The sequence below is a fragment of the Colletotrichum fructicola genome (genome assembly GCF_000319635.2).
Source record: "Colletotrichum fructicola Nara gc5 chromosome Unknown KSG_Nara_v1_contig05, whole genome shotgun sequence".
Classification (NCBI taxonomy): domain Eukaryota; kingdom Fungi; phylum Ascomycota; class Sordariomycetes; order Glomerellales; family Glomerellaceae; genus Colletotrichum; species Colletotrichum fructicola.
This window is the reverse complement of record NW_027094055.1, coordinates 1488832-1510136: the sequence shown is the minus strand read 5'-3', so window position 1 is coordinate 1510136 and position 21305 is coordinate 1488832. Positions and strand designations below refer to the sequence as shown.

The 21305-nt window shown below is 55.2% G+C and overlaps 8 protein-coding genes across 8 annotated transcripts; 5 read left to right on the top strand and 3 right to left on the bottom strand.

The window, feature by feature from the left end:
• Nucleotides 1–1843: 1843 nt before the first annotated feature.
• On the bottom strand, nucleotides 1844–4082 carry IMA1 (Integral inner nuclear membrane protein ima1; the record flags this gene model as incomplete). Its single annotated transcript, XM_032037522.1, has 3 exons — nucleotides 1844–3019; nucleotides 3073–3897; nucleotides 3954–4082. The coding sequence occupies 3 exons, from the start codon at nucleotides 4080–4082 to the stop codon at nucleotides 1844–1846; spliced, it is 2130 nt and encodes a 709-aa protein (XP_031883590.1).
• A 699-nt stretch (nucleotides 4083–4781) lies between these two features.
• On the top strand, nucleotides 4782–5690 carry ALG14 (UDP-N-acetylglucosamine transferase subunit ALG14; the record flags this gene model as incomplete). The annotated part of the gene is made up of 2 exons (XM_032037524.1): nucleotides 4782–4934; nucleotides 4989–5690. The coding sequence occupies 2 exons, from the start codon at nucleotides 4782–4784 to the stop codon at nucleotides 5688–5690; spliced, it is 855 nt and encodes a 284-aa protein (XP_031883544.1).
• Nucleotides 5691–5956: 266 nt separating this feature from the next.
• On the bottom strand, nucleotides 5957–6966 carry CGGC5_v009097 (37S ribosomal protein S25; the record flags this gene model as incomplete). The annotated part of the gene is made up of 4 exons (XM_066152119.1): nucleotides 5957–6302; nucleotides 6353–6735; nucleotides 6791–6871; nucleotides 6937–6966. 4 exons carry the CDS (start codon nucleotides 6964–6966, stop codon nucleotides 5957–5959), a joined length of 840 nt encoding a protein of 279 aa, XP_066008440.1.
• A 151-nt stretch (nucleotides 6967–7117) lies between these two features.
• CGGC5_v009096 (Pentatricopeptide repeat-containing protein) lies at nucleotides 7118–9007 on the top strand (the record flags this gene model as incomplete). Its single annotated transcript, XM_032037526.2, has 1 exon — nucleotides 7118–9007. The coding sequence occupies one exon, from the start codon at nucleotides 7118–7120 to the stop codon at nucleotides 9005–9007; it is 1890 nt and encodes a 629-aa protein (XP_031883627.2).
• Nucleotides 9008–10225: 1218 nt separating this feature from the next.
• On the top strand, nucleotides 10226–13717 carry mtr4 (ATP-dependent RNA helicase mtr4; the record flags this gene model as incomplete). The annotated part of the gene is made up of 4 exons (XM_066152118.1): nucleotides 10226–13374; nucleotides 13429–13545; nucleotides 13595–13612; nucleotides 13663–13717. 4 exons carry the CDS (start codon nucleotides 10226–10228, stop codon nucleotides 13715–13717), a joined length of 3339 nt encoding a protein of 1112 aa, XP_066008441.1.
• A 354-nt stretch (nucleotides 13718–14071) lies between these two features.
• On the bottom strand, nucleotides 14072–15034 carry dsc3 (DSC E3 ubiquitin ligase complex subunit 3; the record flags this gene model as incomplete). Its single annotated transcript, XM_032037528.1, has 1 exon — nucleotides 14072–15034. The coding sequence occupies one exon, from the start codon at nucleotides 15032–15034 to the stop codon at nucleotides 14072–14074; it is 963 nt and encodes a 320-aa protein (XP_031883542.1).
• A 1316-nt stretch (nucleotides 15035–16350) lies between these two features.
• Nucleotides 16351–17883, top strand: CGGC5_v009093 (uncharacterized protein; the record flags this gene model as incomplete). The annotated part of the gene is made up of 1 exon (XM_032037529.1): nucleotides 16351–17883. One exon carries the CDS (start codon nucleotides 16351–16353, stop codon nucleotides 17881–17883), a length of 1533 nt encoding a protein of 510 aa, XP_031883626.1.
• An 852-nt stretch (nucleotides 17884–18735) lies between these two features.
• On the top strand, nucleotides 18736–19227 carry CGGC5_v009092 (uncharacterized protein; the record flags this gene model as incomplete). The annotated part of the gene is made up of 1 exon (XM_032037530.1): nucleotides 18736–19227. One exon carries the CDS (start codon nucleotides 18736–18738, stop codon nucleotides 19225–19227), a length of 492 nt encoding a protein of 163 aa, XP_031883625.1.
• Between the last annotated feature and the right edge of the window lie 2078 nt (nucleotides 19228–21305).

Genomic DNA, 21305 nt, shown 5'->3' with positions numbered 1-21305 from the left:
ACAACTGTCCAAATGGCCATTGACACCGGCTTACGTCACACGCCCATGAACCCCGACATTCCCATCTGTGTTCTTGCATCCGCGGCCTCAGGAAATGCGGACAATCAAACCCAACCTCCTGGAACCGGATAAGCGAGAACAAGAGATAGGAGGGAGAGAGATGGAGGGATTACCTCATCACCACCCCACGCGAGCCGCCTCCGTCACAACACCAGTGACGCCGTCCTCCTCTCAGTCTCACGTCGTCCAATGCCCAGCTAGCCCGAATCAAGGAACCATCCCTTCAGCTCTGTCATCACCAGTTACACAAGAAATCCAGGCACTGAACATCGCATCCCATCCCCAACTGGCAACGAGTACTACAACAGTACCAACAGCGAGTATTCGTACGTGTGTGCACGTAGCCTGCCCGGATACCGGCACCACTCCCAATGGACCCTGCAAACGGGTTCAACGGGGACCAAATCCGAACCATGCAAAAAAATAATTACAGTGAACCGTGTCAGTGACCTCAATGTCCAAACTCCGAACCTTCAAGGGGTCCTGTCCACCCCCCCTCGGAGAACTAGGCTGATCTCACTCACCGAAGCCCCTCCGGCGAGATTGCCTTTTCGGCACCGAAGGGAAGCAGGCCAACGAGAAGAAAAAAAATTGCAACTCTGTCTGTCTGTCACTGGACAACGATCAGGGTTCCATGCAATAAACCGCGACACTGCGTAAACGCCGTAAAGACTATGCGAATCCGGCAGGCAGTCATGCTTTACTGTCGTGTGCCCGGTTCCACAGCTGATGCTGCTGCTGCAGCTGCTGCACACGACAGCAGAAAAAAAAATGCCATAGTTTATTTTTGACAGGATGGTCACTTTCGTGAACCTCGTCTACCACTCTCGCCGTAATCTCGGCGCTGAAGTCCCAAATGGCCCAATCCAGCAACCATCAAAAAAACAAAAACCCACAGCTGCCAAAACTCACAGTCCACTCCTCTCCAGTGCCTTAGGTACCGTATGCCTCCACAGAACACCGGACACGCCTCTAGTCCCGGCGCCGCCTCACGCGCTACTGCCAAAACCATGCGATGAACGACCCAAAAAAGCCCACGACGGCGTCCGCCAACAAAACACAAATCAACGCTGCCAAAAACTTGTTTGCTTACCTACTAAAGGCCGCGCCGGCGTCCTCGGAAGAGGCTCCAGGTCTCTACTACTGCGTAACTGGTGCTGCGTGAAAAGTGCCCACCGATCCCCGCCAGCGGCGCTGCTTAACAATTAAGTCCGGCGCGGCGGGATTCGGTCTTGACTCGACTGTAATACGGTATCTCCATAGTAGCTGTCTGTCTGGCTGTGTAATCCAACGGCGTCCGGCTCGACCGAACAAGCTGATGTGCCCCCCCCCCCCCCCCCCCCCCCCCCTTCTCCACTAAAACTCGGGTCAGACAAAGAAAACTTCAATCACCGGGGAAGCGGTAGATGCAGAGACTAGCACGACTAGGTAGAGAGGACGCGTGGGAAGATGCCGGTAGCGTGCATGATCTCGATTTCTATCCAAACCCAGCTGGCGTACCAGCTTGTGTGTCACTGTTCGACACCCCTCCAAGTGCATTCGTGCTCTATCCATACAAACACAGTATAAGCGGAGAAGAGGAACAGTCAACAGAAGAAAATGCGGCCGTGAGTGTACATGTTGGTCGCTAGGACAATGCCTGCAACGCGGATGGATGTATATCCCGCCCTTCTATCCAGACTCTTACAAACGCCAAAAACCCATGCTTATGTTATGCTCCATGCTACCCGTCTAAATGATCTGTCCCACGGCCTCCGAAGCTGACAATCACAGCGAGCGGCTCTCAGCATGCTGCGTTCCACAACTCGTGTACCAGCATCCCACCAATGACCGCGGCGCCAGGGAGGCTCGAAGTCGGCCCTGACATGCGACTGTCCCAAATCTGCAGCGCAAAGTGACACGCCACGGCCAGCTCGCCGATGCCCAGCGACGTGTTGATGATGGAGGCCCAGCTGGGCGTCGGCTCGCGGCGCATCGTTCTGATCGCGTCCCCGGTCAGGTGGATGGCGGTAGCCATCGTCAGCATCATCGCGCCGAGCATCACATCCCGGCTATACGGATATGACGCAGACGTCGCGTGGAGCCACGCGGCGAGGAGGATCGCCAAGGTGAAAACGTCCAGCAGGCGGCTGTTCCGCAGCCTGGCACTCCTCGCCAGCGACCCCGCGTTCGCTGCCTGAGCTTTGCGATTTCTTGATTGAACGTTGCCGTGAACGTCTTGGTCCTCATCGTCTTGGCTGAGGCTGAAGCTTGTGTTGAGAAGATCGGCGAGTGAGCTGCGCGGATCGGTGGGATTGGATGCCGAGGGCGCGAAGAACGTGGGCTGCGCAAATGCCACGTCCTGTAGACCCTCCTTCTGGGCACCTGACGATGACTTGGCCGCTTGCATGCTACTCGTTGCGAAGATGGACTTCCTCTCAGCCGGTTTCGTCAAGAGCGGTTTTGGCCCGTTGCGAAGGCGCTGTGCGGGGGCGATCGGCGCGGGAGGCACCTTATACCAAAACGGGCTTGAATTTGGACCTTGCTCAGGCTGCCCGAATACCTGGTTCGGCGCCTTTGGAGGTCCAAAGTCGTTGAAAGCTCGGTGTTTGGATTGTGTAGGGGACCAGTCCATTTCCTCCGAGTATTGCACCTGAGACTGCGGCACCTGCGGTTCAGGGGTGCCAAATCCAAAGCTGCGGTTGCCTACCCTATGCTGCAGCTCCCGCTGGAAGAGCGCTGGCGAACTGGAGCCGACGCTTGTTGGACTCGGAGGGATGCCTGGTCCCGAACTTGACTCTGCCAGAATATCGTCAAGCAGGTTCGACATGGTTTTGGTACCCTCCTCCTTGCGTTGTGTTCGCGGTCTGGGTGGGGATGACGCAGGGGTGCCTGTTGCTGGTGTTCCTGTTGCTGAGGAGGTCGTCTGAAATAGAGGAGTCGTATCGATACGGACTGATCGTTGTGCGAGGACATAGATCTATATTCATGTTAGTGCCTTTCCTTCGACACAATAAGTCCTTCTCTACTGACCGCCATCATCAACAACGCCATCAGCCCGTGAAGGCTCATCTGTGCGCTCTCCTCTGTCGAACGACCACCCTTCATCTCTGTCATTTTCATCGCCATGAATCGCGTGAAGAGAATCAAGCCCTGGAATGTGTACCACTGGCCCAACCCCAGGATATGGCGAGAAAAGCCACGGAAGACCTGCGCGAACTTCGGATTCCACCACACGCTCAGCCCATTCGCCCAGAGACTCCAGTAAATCAGTCTCTCAGGTTTGGGCAGGACCAATGTCAGCGCCAGAGATAGCCTCTGAATCCATGTTGATTCTGCATCAGGGTCTCGCAGAGGTCCTTCGTCCTGTCCTGCGAAGACGACCGCAAGGGACGCAAGATGCCACATGTACTGGCACACGATCCCGCCCAGCCAGAGCCACCTCCCAGCTTTCGCTGATACATCTAACGGCGTAGTCTTCTTGACCGTGCGATTCTGTCGACTCCTGTCCATCATCCGTCGCAAGTGATCCGTCCGCGCCGTGTAACCGGCCTGGTCCAGCCTGGCGTGGACTTTCGGTTCGCATTCGGCGCATATCTGGGGGTATCGTTGCTCGAGGCCCCTCCGGAATTTGTACATATTCCTCTCAAGCTCCGCATATTCGGGATGGTCTGGGTCGTCGGGAAGGTACTGCGCTAGGGAGCTTGTGAATAGGTGCTGGTTCTTCAGACATGTCGCGCAGAAGATGCTTTGCGAAGGGCTGGAGAAGTCGGGCAATTGTGACCGTGGGATCGCATAGATTGTTGGGGCCGGTGTAGACGTCGTCTCCGCGACAGGGGGATCGGTGATGTCGCCATGCTAAGAGCAATTTCGTCAGATGAAGCCACACCTCACGATGCGCCAGGTCGACTCACCTCGTCCAGGTAGTTGGTCGCATCGCAATGTAGACACAGGAACTCGCGGATGAAGCCGTCGTAGCGCGTCGAGGAGCGCTTTCCGCAGTAGAAGCAGGTCAGCAGTTTGCGCCCTCGTAATTGTGCCATTGCTCTTTGAGGTGAGAGGCTCCTCGGCCTGTACAATGCATTTATGCAGGCTGGTGGGACGAGGTGTTTGGCCGATAATTGTTGTTCGCTGGGAACTTTCGACGTTCTGCCGGGCGGTCTGGCGGGCGTTGCAAAGGAATGCAGGGGAAAGGGCAGGGATCCCAGGGAACCAGCAGGAACATGAGGTCATTCCTCTTTGCGTGTCGGGAACCTCGTGGTGGCCTGTACTAACAGCTTGCGCTAGATGGCAGGTGCCATTGTCCAAAATTGGCATTCTGCAGGGACTTTCGAGGCTTCCCCACATTCTTCCAGCAACAATCTTAGAGGCTCTGGACCTGCACTAACAGCTGATGGAGGCACATCGACACTGAGCGTTTTTCACCTGAAATCACCTCTCCTTTTGGATCTCAATAGAAGATCCAGAGTCAGTAGGAGAGGACACCTACAACTATCATTATTCCCTTAATTCTTTGTTCGAGTCTACGCTAGGATCATGAAAGTCGTGTAGTACGGTAAATTTAGCGAATTAGACGGTTGAGGTATACTTCAAACCAGAAAGCTCCTACCAGCAAATAAAACACGTTACTCATATATCCACCTGCCTAGACACAAACTCACGACGATCCACCAGTACAGCCATCTCACAGAAAGGAATGGTGGCGAGCAACCAGCTGTCCTGATACCTCGAATTACCTCAAGATGGCAAAAGATGGCAAGCCCGCTGCATCAACCCTGCTTTTCATCGTTGGGGCGCTCACCACCCTTGCATTGAGCCTGGTCATGACATCCTCCTGGAAAGCTACCCTGGCCACCGTCTTCTTGAGTGCCGCCTCACTCCTTATTTTCGTCACGGTAAATGCTCATAATTGCTCTGTTCCAGAAATACCATCAGCTAATTAGCTCCAGACCCGCCATCTGCAAATTCAACGAGGCCGTCTCGGACGCCCAGTGGGACTCTCCAATGTGGTCAATCAAGCCAGCTCAGGGGTTCTGAGGGGAGCGTACTTCCTGGTCGTCCTTGGCTCTGGTGGCCACACGAAAGAGATGCTTGCCATGATGGAGATTGGCTTCCCCCACGTTCCCAACATGCACCGACGGTATCTCATATCCAGTGGTGACACCATGTCCCTAAAGCACTTGGACGCATTCGAGCAGGATCTCAAGGCTACGCATGGCGAGCAGCATGCTGGCACCTACGACTTCCACATCGTTGCCCGAGCCCGTAAGGTTCACCAGAGCCTCCTCACGACTCCTTTTACCGCCATCCTGTCTGTCATCCAGATCTTCCCGTTGCTTCTGTCATCCCCCTTTACCGGCGCACGGAAGCGACAGCAGTTCCCCGACATCATTCTCACCAATGGACCCGCGACGGGGTTCATTGTCGGGTTGGTTGTGTATTTGCTCAAAATCTTTTGCGTCATCCCGGAAGATACCGCGCAGGTCCTGTTCATCGAGTCGTGGGCCAGGATCCGCACTCTCAGCCTGACGGGCAAGCTGTTCCATCGTACTGGCATCGCGGACATGCTGCTCGTACAGCACGAGAAGGTTGCCAAGGCATACGGTGTCACCAATACAGGTTGTATGGTCGTGGGGCAGAGGCAGACGTAACCATGCTGGCTGGCAAGCAGTCACAAGGATTCGAAGACGGTAGAAGATCAAGAAGAATATAGACTTGACTTTCCAACCCAGACGACGACCATCGCTGATAGGTGCGAGGTCGACCCTCCGACCTGGCTATAAGTGAGACGCCCATTGGCAAGCCCGAGAACGCAAAACCAAAAGTAGAGACATCATGGTCACCAGTCGTTATGAGGCATGCCATATTATACAGATTTTTTGTGGTACATGTGCTTACAGGAGCCGCCGCGCTCTGGTTACGCCTCCGCAACCTCCGGCTCGGCATCTGCTTCCACAGCATCATCAGACTTCTCCTCCTCGCCAAAGGTAGAGTAGCTAGCTGTACGAGATGCCTCGAGCAGAAGCGCGCGCTGACTGGCCCATCCCTTCCATGTCTCGAACTCCTTGTCCTCCAAGTCCTGGCCGATCTGCAGCTTGTTCTTGCCAAAGTACGCACCCACGTGTCTGGCCTCCTCGCGGGCGACACGCTTCTCAATCTCTTCTTCCTGACGCAGAGCGTAGAACTCCTTTCTCGCGGTATCGTATGCCTTGTCCTTGGACATGCCGTGGCTGTGCATGAAGTATAGCTGGCGCTGCACGACACTGGGTGGGCGTTAGCTATGAAATGATGGAGCATCACCTGATCAGCGTACCATTCACCAGTCAATGGCAGACCGGGCTGGCGTAGGCCCTTGCTCCAGTCACATCTCTGGTAGTCCTTTCCGTCCGTCTCTAGAACAATTCTCGGGCGTGCCAGCTCCCACGGGTGGTCTCTGTAGAAGGTCGTTCGCAGCGCATCTTCCTCGTGCACTATCCTCGGCGGCTTGTAGATGTTGCGCGGCTTGCGCTGCTTGGAGCTGGCGGGGGCGTCGTAGTTGGTGATCGGCCTGGTGAGCGACTCGGCGGGCGGGATGTCGCGCATGGCCTGGAACCATGGCGGCTCTTGGACGCGGTAGCCGGGGAGGACTCTGGATTTGATCTCCAGGCCCATGGCCTGGTAGACCCTTGCGGGCCGGATTTGTCGACCCATGGTAGCCTGCGAAAGATGTCAGTAAGAGACCTACAAACGTGAATCGCCAATTGAGACGTACTAATTTGTTCAGGGAGTTTGCTGTCGAGACCCCGGGCCAGACGCGATGCTGCAAAGCTCCAATCGCGAATTGAGGTCCTGACTGCAGCTCAGAATTTTGGAGCGGTCGGCCAATCCTAACGCCGTGGCCGGCCGGCACGGCCCCACCCACTGCGAAATAATTCCCAATCCAATCATCCTGGAGCTTTTGGTCAACCAGCTCAAGCTTCTTAACCTTGCCGTTGGCCTTTTTCCCTCGCCTCTCCGCTCCTCCTGTCTTCCCAACTGACCGCCGTCTCGCGCTCTTGGATGGGACGGTGACTCTCTGGGCCGCAATGCACGACAGCCCATGAAAGCTCTCAGCCGGATTGACGGGTCCTTATGCGGCGCGATCCTCTCGACTCGACCCTCTGCCACCCGAGCAGCTGCAGTTTCTTTACGCCCCGAGCTCCGAGACGAAACAAGACCTCCGAGGGCGCCGGCTGCTCCCCGTTGCCGCCGTGATCTCCATAGACATGCTCGCACACACGGAGCGCACTGCCCGCAGACGGCCTCGTGGCTGCTGTCCACGTTCTTGCCGGCGCCCTCCAGATGGCCGCGATCCGCCCCTCCCCACGAAGCCCTGACCTGCCGCCAACGGGTACAGCGATACAGCAATGCCGCTGCCGCCGCTTCGGACCCCGAGTCCGAATCGAGCACGAAGGTGGTTCTGAGCAAGACGCAACAGAGAAAACTTTTGCATTTCGTCGGCAATGTCGATGTACGCAACGCGGGGACGGTGGAGGAACACCTGGAACTCGCACGGGACCCATACTTGAACCGATTCGCCCAGCCCGAGCCCTCCAAAATCGAAATCAGCGACAGGGAGGCAGACAATCGGTATCCATCATTACAGCAAGCAGTCCGCGACGACAAAAGCCTAGGTGAGCTGCTGCAGAGGCTTAACGAGGCTGTGAACGTAAGGCTGTGGCATCCTAGTAGGATCAGCCTGGACGCCATATACGACTTGTACTTGACGCTGCCGGAGCCGAGGATGATTCAGATTCCAGCACACTTGCGACATCGGTTGCTCAAAGCCTTCGGCACACCAGTGAGGAGAAATTCAAAGTCGATGCTGCGCTACTTTTCCCTCATCGGGGAGGTCAAGGATAGTGGAATCCCGTTGCGACGCAGCGAGTGGAACTTTGCTCTGTCGCTAGCAAGCCGATATGTCGGTCTCACGACCACAACGGAGACCGAGCATACCCTGCAAATATGGAAGGAGATGGAGAGGGATGCCGGAGTACAAGGCAACGACGTCACATTCAACATTCTCTTCGACTCTGCTTCCAAGTCTGGCAATTTTGAGCTGGCGGAGATGATATACAAGGAGATGCGGTCCCGGAATATCGAGTTCACCCGGTACCACCACGTCAGCTTGATACACTTTTTCGGCCTTCAAGGGGACGGGGACGGCGTACGGGCCGCGTACAAAGAGATGGTTGAGGACGGAGAGCTCGTGGACTCAACTGTTCTCAACTGCGTGATAGCGAGTTTCCTGCGATGCGGCGAGGAGGCCGCAGCCCACAGGGTCTACAAGCACATGAAGCAGGCACACTCCAAGGCGGCCCACTTCCCCGACCGGCACTGGCACACGAACGGCATGATCCTTCAGGTTCTCAAGATGTTCACAACGGTTTCCAAGAACGTCCCGGAGATGCGGCCGCAGCTGCAGGAGCTCTCGGATATGAGGCCGGATCTGCAGACTTACAAAGTCCTCATCAGGCACTACGGGACCAAGGGAGGCAACCTCGAGAGGATTGCACAGTACCTGGACGAGATGAAGACGTACCAGATTCCCGTACATGGAAGCATCTTCATCATGCTATTCAAGGCATTTGTGACTCACGGTGGTGTTTTCGAGAGTGAATGGAGTCCGAGGCGTTTGAATGCCGTGTTTCAATCGCTTTTGACGGCTCTCGATAATACACCCTGGCAGAGCCAGGCGAACGACGCACACGAGGGTATCTATCTCGACACATGGCTCGTTATCTGGGCTCTCCGCGCCTACAGAAAGTGTAACAAAAGTCACCAAGCAGTGCTGGATGTGTACGATCAACTGAAGTCGAGATGGCTACTGGGTGAAGATCAGGCCCAGTTCCTGGACTCCTACGTCAGCCTTTTGCTTGCTGGAAAGGATCATACAGTGTTCCCGAAATTCGTCCCGAAGCCCAAGTCAATTAGGCATCGGCGCGTGTAAACATTACAACTATAGACTATGATACCAATAACTGTAAATTATGATTTCACATCTACCTACCTTGGCATGCAATCTAGCAGATGGTCATGGCATTGTGCGAGGTTCAGTAGCCAACTCGCAGGATCGTAATGTGAGATCATCAGAGCGCGGGGTTGCAGTCACTTGCAGAAACATATTGGTGTAAAATGTGGTGAAAAGGAATCGCTGAGGGGCAAATGCTCTATTTCTGCTCATGTACAAAGCCGCCCCCGGGTCCAACTCATTCCATGGTGTACACTCGCGATCGACTCAAGAAAAAAGCGATTGTGCCCATTTAAACCTTGGGCTTGTAAGTTTGCCAGGCTGTCCCCTCGTTAGCAAGCACTTTCGATATCGGTTCGGCAGAAGCCGGAGGGGCGGAAAAAAGGACGCACCAGCAATGCCGAAGGGGGCGAAGAAGCCGACGGCGGAGTAGGTCCAGAAACCGGCGCCGAACCACTTGGACTTGGGGTTGAAGGGGATGTTGGAGTAGGGGCCCTCGGGGTAGTGGTAGGGAGAGCTCATCTGGGCGCGGGTGGTGGTGAAGCCGCGGCGAGCGACAACGGTGCGAGTCTGGGGGACCGCGCGGGCAGCGGCACGGGCGAGCATCTACGGGCGGCAGGTCAGCATCAATTGGACGGCGCGAAGCTCCGGGGAGGCCATGTGTACTTTGGCGGGTTGTTCTGAGGCGATCGCGACGCGCAATTGGGGGAGACAGAGGTTTCGTTACTGTGTTGAAGTCATTCAGAAGGGTGGTCTGAGGTGTGATCCGGCTAAGCTCCAAAGATCCTCAGGCCGGGATGCTATTAGGTAAGCACACGTGACCTTTCGCATCGTGACGTCCAGTCCGGCGGTCGGGATTTGCAACTGGTAGGAGCGCGACCGCCTGCCGCCCTGAGCCATTGCCGATTTTTTTTCTTTCCTTTTCTGCCTGTTGGCCCACCCTCCAGGTGCACTGACCTCTAACTTTTTTTCCCTGGCACCTATGATTGCGATCGCAGCAGGCAAGATCGAGAGAGCTCCTTCCTGTCTCTCACCACCAACGTCAACGTCGTCGTTGTTGTCGTCGTCGTCCACCTTCGTCGTCGTTCACAGTCGTCGTCGTCTGCCATCGCTGCCATCCCTTTAAGACAATTGTTCTACCAGCATACCCATACTACCACTGTCAGTACGCTTGTCACCCCACCCAAGCCGCCCGCCATGGACGAGCTTTTTGACGTTTTCGACGCTCCTGCTGGGGCCCACGACGAGTCGCCTAGTGAGGCCGAGCCCGAAGTGTCGTCCCAGCCGCCCAAGTCGCGCAAGAAGGATAAGAAGAGCAAGAAGCGCAAGGCCGACGGCGAGATCAAGAATGGCGTCGCCCCAACACAGGCGGAGGACGCCGACATGCCCGACGCCGACGAGACCTCCAGGGACGGAGAGGACGCCGATGATGCGGCTGCCACGTCCGACGACCAGCACGAGAGTCACAAGCGCCGCAAGAAGGAGGATGAGGCCCAGCCCGTCTTGACCGACACCTTCCAGACTGCCGAGTCCCGAGAGGTCGCCGGCGCAGCTACCTTCACCAAGGCCGAGGACGAGTCCCTCGTCCTGTCCCACAACATTCAGCATCAGGTCGCCTTGCCCCCTGACCTGGACTACGAATACGTTCCTCTCTCAGAGCACAAGCCCCCGGCCGAACCCGCGCGGAAATACAACTTTAAGCTCGATCCTTTCCAGGCGCTGTCCGTCGCTTCGATCGAGAGAGAGGAGAGTGTGCTGGTCTCTGCCCACACGTCTGCCGGAAAGACGGTTGTCGCCGAATACGCGATCGCCCAATGTTTGAAGCGGAACCAGCGCGTCATTTACACGAGTCCGATCAAGGCCCTTTCCAACCAAAAGTACCGAGACTTCGAAGCTCTGTTTGGCGACGTCGGCCTGATGACTGGTGATGTCACGATCAACCCCACCGCCAGTTGCCTAGTCATGACCACCGAGATTTTGCGCTCCATGTTGTACCGCGGTTCCGAGATCATGCGCGAAGTTGCCTGGGTCGTTTTCGACGAGATCCACTACATGAGAGATAAGACGAGAGGTGTGGTCTGGGAGGAGACGATCATTCTTCTTCCCGATAAGGTTCGCTACGTCTTCCTGTCCGCCACCATCCCGAACGCCTTCCAGTTCGCTGAGTGGATTGCCAAGATCCACCACCAAGCGTGTCACGTCGTTTACACCGATTTCCGACCTACTCCTCTTCAGAACTACTTTTTCCCCTCTGGCGGCAATGGTATCTTTTTGGTGGTGGATGAGAAGGGTGTCTTCAGAGAGGGCAACTTTCAGAAGACCATGGCCTTGGTTGAGCAGGGCAAGGGTCAAGACCCTTCCAACGCGAACGCTAACTGGAAGGGCAAGGGTGCCAAGAAGAACACTCAAAAGGGCGGCCAGGCAGCCGACATGAAGTCCGACATCTCCAAGATCGTCAGAATGATCATGCAGAAGAGCTTCCACCCTGTCATCATCTTCAACTTCAGCAAGAAGGAGGTCGAGAACCTGGCCCTGAACATCTCCCATTTCCAGTTCAACAACGACTCCGAGCAGGCCATGGTCAAGACTGTCTTCAATAACGCTATTCAGAGCTTATCCGAAGCTGATCGTGAGCTCCCTCAGATCCAAAACTTGCTTCCTCTGCTGCAGAAGGGCATCGGTGTGCATCACTCGGGTCTTCTCCCGATCTTGAAGGAGACCATTGAGATTCTCTTCCAGGAGTCCCTTATCAAGGTGCTCGTGGCGACCGAGACATTCTCTATTGGTCTCAACATGCCTGCCAAGACTGTTGTGTTCACTCAAGTGACCAAATGGGACGGCGTTAAGCGAAGACCTTTGACCCCGTCAGAATACATCCAAATGTCTGGTCGCGCTGGTCGTAGAGGCCTGGATTCCCGTGGTATCGTCATCATGATGATCGACGACAAGATGGAGCCCGACACCGCACGCGCTATCGTTGTTGGTGAGCAGGACCGTCTCAACTCTGCGTTCTACCTCGGCTACAACATGATCCTCAACCTCCTCAGAATCGAGGCCATTTCTCCCGAATTCATGCTCGAGCGCTGCTTCCACCAGTTCCAGACCGGTGCCAGTGTTCCCGCTCTTGAGCGCGACCTGATGGCGCTCCAGCAGGAGAGGGATGCCATGTCCATTGCCGATGAGGCCACCGTCAAGGAATATTATAACTTACGGAACCAACTCGAGCAATACACCAGCGACATGCGCGCCGTGATTCAGCACCCAGACTACTGCATAGACTTCATGCAGCCTGGCCGCCTGGTCAGAATTCACGACCCAAAGAAGACCAACACTACTGTGGGCGGCACCGATTACGGCTGGGGTGTTGTCTGTGACTTGGCAAAGCGTAAGGCGAACAAGCCTGGAGAACCCGAGTACCCCCCTCAAGAGACCTACTTCATCGACGTCATGATGTTCGTCGACCAGAAGAGCAAGCCGGCTCCGCAGGTGAACGAGCGCCCTTCGTCTGGCGACATGGCCCCCGGAATGATCCCTTGCGCTAAGCCCGACGAGCCTGGCGAAGGTGCACGCTTCGAGATCATTCCTTGCCTCTTGACCTGCATCAAGAATATCAGTCAAATCAGAATTTTCATGCCGAAGGAGCCGAAGAGCCAAGCGGGTATTGAGGCGGCCAGCAATGCTCTCAGAGAGGTCTGCAGAAGATTTCCTGACGGAGTGCCTAGCCTCGACCCCATTGAGAACATGGGCATCACCGACGATTCCTTCAGATCTCTTATGAGGAAAATTGAGATGTTGGAGGCTCGTCTGATCACCAACCCTCTCCACGGATCTCCCCTTCTCCCCGAGCTCTACCTGCAGTACCGTGCCAAGGAGAAGCTGGGCGAGCAGATCAAGGCCAAGAAGAAGGAGATTGCGAGACTTCACAGCATTGCTCAGATGGACGAGCTCAAGGGGCGCAAGCGTGTCCTGCGCCGTCTTGGTTTCCTCAACGAGAACGAGGTCGTTGAGCTCAAGGCCCGCGTGGCCTGCGAAATTTCATCCACTGAGGGTCACGAACTTGTTCTGGCCGAACTCCTATTCGACCGTTTCTTCAACGAACTCTCCCCAGAGATGATCGCATCCGTTCTCAGCTGCTTCGTCCTTGATGAGAAGCTTGAGACCGCATCCCTCCGCGAGGAACTGGCCAAGCCCTATCGCGAGGTACAGGCCAAGGCCAAGCAGGTCGCCAAGGTTAGCAGAGAGAGCAAGCTTGAGCTCAACGAGGATGAATACCTGGCTGGATTCAAGTGGCAGTTGATGGAGACTGTATACTCATGGGCCCAGGGCAAGCCGTTCGCAGATATTTGGTATGTAAACCCACCCGAGCAATATGATTTACGCACTAACACCACCACCACCAGCAAAATGACCAACGCGTACGAAGGATCCCTGATCCGTCTCTTCCGCCGCCTGGAAGAGCTCATGCGACAAATGGGCCAGGGTGCCAAGGTCATGGGTAGCGAGGAGCTCTGTCAAAAGTTCGAGGACAGTCTGGCCAAGGTCCGCCGCGACATTGTTGCCGCCCAGAGCTTGTACCTCTAAAAGGTTTGTTTCGGCTTCGTCTCCCATTGGTTCAGCAGCTTAGTCTACCCTAGCATTGTCGTTTGTTTATGTAGCCTGGGGGGTTCCAAAAAGGCGTTGGCGGTTTAGGTTTATACCATGTAGAATCTTTGTGTGCGCGGATACGGGGTTTTAAGAGGCTTGCAAAACAGTCCTTACTCCATGGCCACCAATGAAGCAGTAATGGCCCTTTTTTGCTCCCTCTGCGTGATCATCGTCGTCCTTGCTGTCGTCGTCGCTGTCACCTCTGTCTCTATCATTCCTTCTGCTGTCCTAAACCAGGGCCTCCCACAGACTACACAGAAAACATAGTCACGCAAACAAAGGAAGATCAGGCAGTCTCATCATGTCCTGTTTTCGCCTCCGTCCCACAATGCCCTGGTATCATAAAGCCACAACCTAACGCCGTACCTAAAATGCATGTACTTCACCGATCCCATGCCCTCACCGGTCTCCCGAAAATGCTCTGATCACGCCAATAATGATGCTCAAGGTAACGCCGAACCCGATGAAGTCCTGCCAGCGTCCAGAAAGCATGTTGCCCTCTCTCGACAGCCATCCAAGACACCCGAGCGGCCAGAAGAATCCAACAATCATGCCCTCGATCAGCACGTCCAAAACCCCGCTCATCACGCCAAACGCATCGTCGCCGCCGCCGCCTTCTCCGCCCTCGCCGCCCGCGCCCGCGCCGCCCGGCAGCGCGCCCTGGGCGTTGGTGTCGATCCACGCGTCCTCCATCGAGCGCATCGTGTCCGGGCTCGGCATCGTGTCGGGAGTGTACTGCGCGGCGCGGATCTCGCGGAACTGTAGGCGCAGCGCGTTCACCTCGGCGGCGGTGAAGCCCGCGTTGAGCAGCCTGTCGAAGCCGCGGGGCGTCGGGCGCTGCTGGGCCTGGGGGTGGCCGCTCCCGCCGGTGGATGAGCCATGGCCGTCGGTTGTGTTGGTCCCCGAGGAGGAGTTGGGCTGGGCGTCGGGCGCGAGGAGGGCGGCCTCTGCCTCGGCGGCGAGCTCGGCGTCGGTGAGGCTGTCGCCGATGCTGCAGTTCACGTAGACGCGCGGCGGGGCGGCGTCGTGGGCTTTTGCTTTGCCCTTGCCCTTTGGGTCGTCTGCGGAGCTGCCGCCTGGGAAGGAGGGTGTTGTCGGGGTGCCGGAGGTTGAGGAGGGCGGCGGCGGGAGGGGTCTGAGAACTGAGGAGAGGGCGGACGCGTCGGGGAGGATCTTGCCTTGGTGGATGAAGCGGAGGCGGCGCTGGGAGTCTGGCTGGGCGAGGCGGGAGCGGATGAGGTGTTTGAGGGCGGCGACGGTTGTTTGGGAGGGGGAGGGGATGTCGAGGTCGAGGTCGGGGAGGGAGGTTGTGAAGCGGATTCGGAGGAGGAGGGGGGGCGTCCAGGGGCGTGGTGTTGTCATTGTCGCATTGTTGGTGTGGTGAGCTTGAGGAGGTTGTGGTTTTGTGCTGGGTGATGTTGGAGCTGCGGGATGGATGGAGAGCTGTTGGACCCTGGAATGGGATGACATCGCGGGAGCTTATCGATATGCATATATCGGGCGTATGACATAATACGGTACCTGCCTCGACTTACACTCATTTCATAAGCAGACGGGCAGGTCCCTTTTGGAGTATAAGTCAAGTTGATAGCAAGAGTTACAATATGTAAACTTTCATGATGAACTTTAAGAAGCGACAGGTTACTTGGTTTGAAAGATCAACCTAGCAATTTGTCTCTACTGGTCTAGTCAGTTGAGTAACAGTGTGTAAGCTGAACTATACACAAGGCTCTGGTGCCAAGATGCCAGTTTGTGTGGTGGCGATGAAAAGCTGTTGTCTCAGTCATGGGGGTACGATCGAGACAAGACGTGCATCTTGTGTTGGATTTGCTGACGTCCCGTGTCACCTGTTTCTACCTATTAAGACGCATTCTGTCCTCTCCCCCCTCGCCTTTTCGTTCTCCGTTCCTACACCTTCATATTCACCAACTCAGCAAGAATTCCCATTGAAAGTCTCTCGACGGACCAACTAATCGCTATCTCTCTCAATGTCACCAGAGCTTCCTCCTGTGCAATATCCTGACCAAGTCCAGCAGCCGACAGTCACAAGAAGCGGTTCTAATCACACCCAAGAGCCGGCAATTCAGACATCCGAATCTGTTGAGGCTGAATCCGAACATGGAAGGTCGGGTGACGGCGCTCATAATTCTAACCAAGAACGCCTCTCACTCAGCAACGATGCCGAACTCGTGGAGGGTAGTTCAGATACAGCTGGCGACGAGGTCCCCACAGATACATGTAAGGTTGCCACCCGGCGCAACAGTAACAACACTGTGATCACGATCCTTACGGACTGTGCGGTCATCCTTCTTCCGCTGTCGTGCATCGTGTTTACTATAGTCATCTGGAAACTCGACAGCACACAGGTTGGTGACAGTCTCTCTGCGTGGCGCAATGTAATTAATGTAGTGAGTGTTATTTCTTCAACTATCCGATTACAATGACGAGCTTGTGGGCTTAGAGCACTATACACTAATTCTCATGATTTATTACAGCTGGCAACCGCATTCCCAATTCTTTTCGCTTCTGTTGTCGGGCGTCTCATGTTCGAGTCGGCCCGCTGGAAGCTTGAGAAAGGGGGGTCCATAGGACTCCTCGAGCAACTATTATCCAGCCGGACAGTCGGTTCTACTATAACTACTATATTTCAACTGCGAACTTTCAACTGGCTCACCGCTATGTTACTTGTTATCTGGGCGTTCTCCCCTCTTGGTGCACAAGCAATTCTGCGCCTGCTAGACACTCGGCTCGAAAGTGTGATTCATCCCGTGAGCGTAATCTACTTCGACGATCAGCGAGCCACGTATAAAAACAGTGTCGAATACCTCGAGGGCACTGCAAGCGACGATGGGATAAATCGCAATATCTTTGGAAACCTGGCTATCCTCTATAACATCCTGGTCACCGCGCCTAAGTCGGTTAAAATCGACTCCATGGACCCTTGGGGAAACCTAAGGATTCCATTCATGGACCCAGCTGTCCCTGAGGGCTGGGCGAATACTTCCACCGACCCTTTGGACATCCGACACTCATCTCTGGCTGGGGTGCCAGTAGATTATGGCAATGTGGAAAACTCCAGCTTCTCCCTAGAATCCACCTACATCCAACTCGACTGTCGCAACGTCACTCGATTCCCCGCCATAGGCCCCAACGGCCCTTTGAGAACTTCGAGAAGTAACATGACCAGCCCGTCAACCGCAAACCGTATCTATCCCAACGGCTCGTGGTACGGCTATGATTATTCGAGAGGAACAGGAAGAGCTAGCTCTGCACAATGGTGCATTGCAGTAGACAGGTTCATCGACTCTTTCTGGTCGAACAGCACAGAGAGATTGAAGGTTCCAGCAGAAATGGCCAACGAAACGGGCATCGAGGTCGCTTCCACCAACCTTCTCCTGAAACTGGGTCTCAGACAAGACGACTGGATCAAGCGCACATTCGATGAAGAAGAGTATACGTGCCAGGTTGCACAAAAATACGTCGAGTCAAAAGTTAGCTGCTTGCGACCAAACGGTCAGCGGCTATGCAAGGTTGTTGCGCAACGCCCTTCACAACAGAACTATGCCTCCGAGTTCATAACACGATTGTCGTCTCCGCGAGTATTCAACTTCATCTCTAGGGAGTTGCCCCTGACGACAGGAAAAGCAACTGATGGGGTGCTCGACCCGTCGATCTACTATCTCAAAGATCCAACATTTGAAGATGTCTCAACCGGGGCCGAGGTTCATCTGGGTGATCTCGACCCTCATCAAGTTGGTATACGTCTTAGTCAGCTGATTAACACTTATATTTCGTTAAGCCAGCTCTCAGGTTTGATCACCAATGGCAGCAGTAACGGAAATGCCATTGAGCCAAACATCACAATTCCTGGGGAATCTAGCGAGCTTTCAGATGTTTTCACTATATCAACACTGTGGTTAGGGCTTTGTCTCCTCTCGTCACTCATTCTTCTATCCGGAGGGGTCATGAGCGTCGTCTTCACTCATTTAGCAGATGGGCCCGAGGTTCTTGGATCGGTGTCGACAGTAGTCCGAAACTCGAGGTATATTGACTTGCCCTCAAGTATGTCCTGGATGGACGGCTCCGATATCACGTACAAAATTAAGGAAATGCGTATCAAATACGGGTTCACGCGGGAAGTATCAGGCGAAGAGCCTGTGGTAGCTGTTGGACATGAGTATCAAACCGCAAACATCAAGGACACGGCTTAGAGAGAAAAGGCCGCGCGCCTACATGCCCCATTTCGGATTATGGCTTCTTGAATTGAATGCTGGTTCTTTTGTGGTTGTTATCGCATACAATGGTCATTTTCCCATTGCCCTTGCAGTCTTCGCCTCCATTGCATAGTCTTCAGATGTCAGAAGAAACAAGAGAGTAGAAGGACGTGAGGAACCTCCAATATTTGATTCGCTGGCTACATTTGAAACAGGGCGACAGAAAACGGAATGGAGGGAACGGAATACTGGCTCTGTGGATACTCTCTATGCCCAGGAAGTTGAACTTGACGCGAAATGAACTTCCGTTGGACTTCCTTTGCGTCTTTGAAGTTCTCCCATTGGCGGTAACCTTTCCCGATTGACTCGGAGTGTGTCGATATTCTTCAGGAGTTGCAGCCTAATACAGAAGGGGATATCTTTACATCTGCGATTGTGCCGCTCGATCCGAGAAGTTGTGCTGGTTGTTGGCTTCGACTCGTATCGAGCTTCCTTTCTGGTAATCCAGACTGGGTGTAGTGATGGGGCTAAAGCTTGTATTGACTGTAGTCTGTTGGTCCATGAGAAACAGGCCCCTGGGCCCTCGTATTCCGTCACTATCTGGATTTGTCACGGCATGGTCAGCTTTCTGCATTTGCGATAGGGTTAACCTGATGGGGCACCTTCCCTTTAAAGGATTCATCATGACAACCAACGGCCGAATCATGTGTCGTTCCTTGGCTTCGTAGAAAATATAAGGGGACCCGGATCTCCCACCAGAATGAAAAGAGAAGAGACTTGTGGAACGCAGCTCAAGAACCCTCGTCTCACCATTCTTTCGCAGAAATGATATTTGGGCCGTTCATCGCCATGCTTATAAACCCTTTCCGACCTTCCTCCGGCCCGCCGACCTTCCAAGAGGAATATCGCAGCGGCGACTACAAACCAACATTCATCGACGCCTGGCACGGTCCCCAGATCGTAGCGCCAGACACCCCCTACGTCGCGGCCGCCGGCAAAAACAACCTATACTTCATCGACACCCGTTTCGACCCCGATACTGCAAAGCATGTCAAGGCGCAGATCGAGTGGGCGTCGGTGGCAGGCGGCCCGACCTCCGTCATTAACATTGACGAGCTCGCGGCCACGGCAGAAGTGAAAGATACTGTTACCGGCGAGACGCTGTTCGTCTTTGACCCGGCGTACGCCAGGGTGCTGTTCGCGAGGGGGATTAATAGGCGGAACCCGGCGCTGGGGCTGCTGGAGCATGAGTGGGCTGGGCAGTGGTTGGTGAGCTACGACTTGAACGGCAGTAGCTCGACGGCGGGGAACGAATCGCGATGTGACTGCGGCAAAGGCTAGTTTTCTCCGGCGCCGGGCTTCCGAGCACCGCAGTTCCTCTCCGGCCGAGGGTGATTGTCGGTAGTCACACGATACGACTGACTGCGCCGTCAACCCGTGACCTCGTATTTCCCGGAAGCCCGGAACGCAATTTCGCCGAGAAGAGTTCGTGATAGAGTTTAGTTGATCCATGGAGTTGGAGCAGCTGCTCCAGGGCTCCCTCAGAGTTTCCCGTCGCATGCCGCCCATTGGCATGACAGCTTTAGCGCTTATGTGCCTATGCCGTACATACTTTGGCCCCCCCGACTCAAGGATATGCCGGAAGGGCGCGTTGAAACGGAAAGTTGGGATGGGATATTTTCTTTTCAATACCAGGCCTGGCGGAGGCCTCAGCTGGGTTCACTACGCTGTCCTTGCAGTCCCAAGGTGCGCGCATTACTCGGGACAGGCGAGATGGGAAGGGCATCATAGGCTGGCGGCGTGTCTCTGAGTTGAGGGCTGACCACATTGCCAAGCATTTGAGGGCGAAAAGGTTGGTCTGAAGAGGTGAAGAGATGAGAAGCAGGAAAAGGGTTCATGTGTGGAAGGAGGCATAGTAAGCGGAAAGCACATTTTTTCTTCTAGCGTCAAACCGTCCCATGGGTGGCTGCGAACAGGCGATATGGGGCGTGTTCGAGGTCCCGAATCGAGGGAAGTGCGTGACAAGGTGAACAAGGTTACGACTTCCAAGGAATTAATTGATGGGGAGACACAATGTAGGGCGGAAGATAGGATTGCATTCTTCGATTTTCTTCTGCTTCTTACAGCCCAACCCACGCATGTTCATGCCAGTGGGAGTTCGAGGCGGCTCTTCGCAAGGTGTGTTGGAGAACGGGGCTAAAGCGGGCGTGGTCCCGGTTATGAAACGGAGGCCCGAGCCTCAACTCACTGCGTGGTATTAAAAAAGGAACTTGGGAGGTGAGGTGTATGTTTGCTTAGTTATGCAGTAAAGGCGGTATGGGCGTAGTAGGTCTATCTCCGAGGTGAGGCATTCGGTGTGCACGATTGGAGACGGCGGTTGACTGAGGCTGCATCTGCGCTGGGCGAGGGCGGGGAGCGTCCCTGCTGGAAGAATCACGGGCACGGAGCGCCGGCGGTGCGTAGCGTCATTTCGCGGGGGATGTTCCCTGGACGGTGAGTGGCTGCGGAGCATTGTTGGAGGATCCACTTTAGACTTTGGGATATACGGGCTGAGGTGGGGATGCAGATACGTATCTCAGACGGTGTGTGGCGCAGGTGAGCAGGCAGCTGCGTCTCAGCCACACCTGTGTTGTCCAACGGCCGGGCGGGTACAAGTTCCACGGCCACTTTGCTTCCCTGCTTTTTCTGTGTCTTTGCTTCTTTCACCGTCGGCCAAGTGTCTTCCAACAGCCTTACCGAACGTTTGATGTTTACTGAATCCTGATTCACCCTCGGCTTGGTGATTGGACGGATGGAGTTCGGCGGCGTCGGCGACATGGCCACTCAACTCCCGCCATCGCAAACCGCAACCGCCAATGCATCTGCAGTGGATACACGTAAGGCGATGTGAGGTGCGAGCAGCTAGAGTGGACGCGCAAGCTTGCTTTCTTCCAGCAGCCGACTCTTCCATCTCATCCGTGCCTTATCTCATGTACCTGCTTTGGCAGCTACTGCAGAGCAAAGACTGTTTTCCGGACGTCGTCCAGTAAGCCAAGCCGTCGTCGTCACTCAGCAAATTACCGAACCTCCGGGGTTCCTGCCATTGCGAAGCTTGCCGTCAGCCGCGTTCATACTTTTTTGCGTGTGGTTCATTTCAAGCACCCAGTGCCAACCAAGGCCTATCGTCGGACGCGCGCATGGCAAATGGGACATGGCATTGAGCAAATGGAGTATTTTGCCCGTGCAACCCATCTTCTTCGCAAGCCAGGTCTCATATGATTCCTGCATTGCCCGCATGCTGTTGCCTAGCGATACTGAACCCGACTCAGGTCGTCAGGGATCTTCCCACGTTGTCGTTCGGCCAGCGAGGGAGTGGTTGGTTGGTTGGGGCTGGCTAGTTGGCTGGCTGGTGCTCGCCCCCGAGGCAGACAGACATGGTG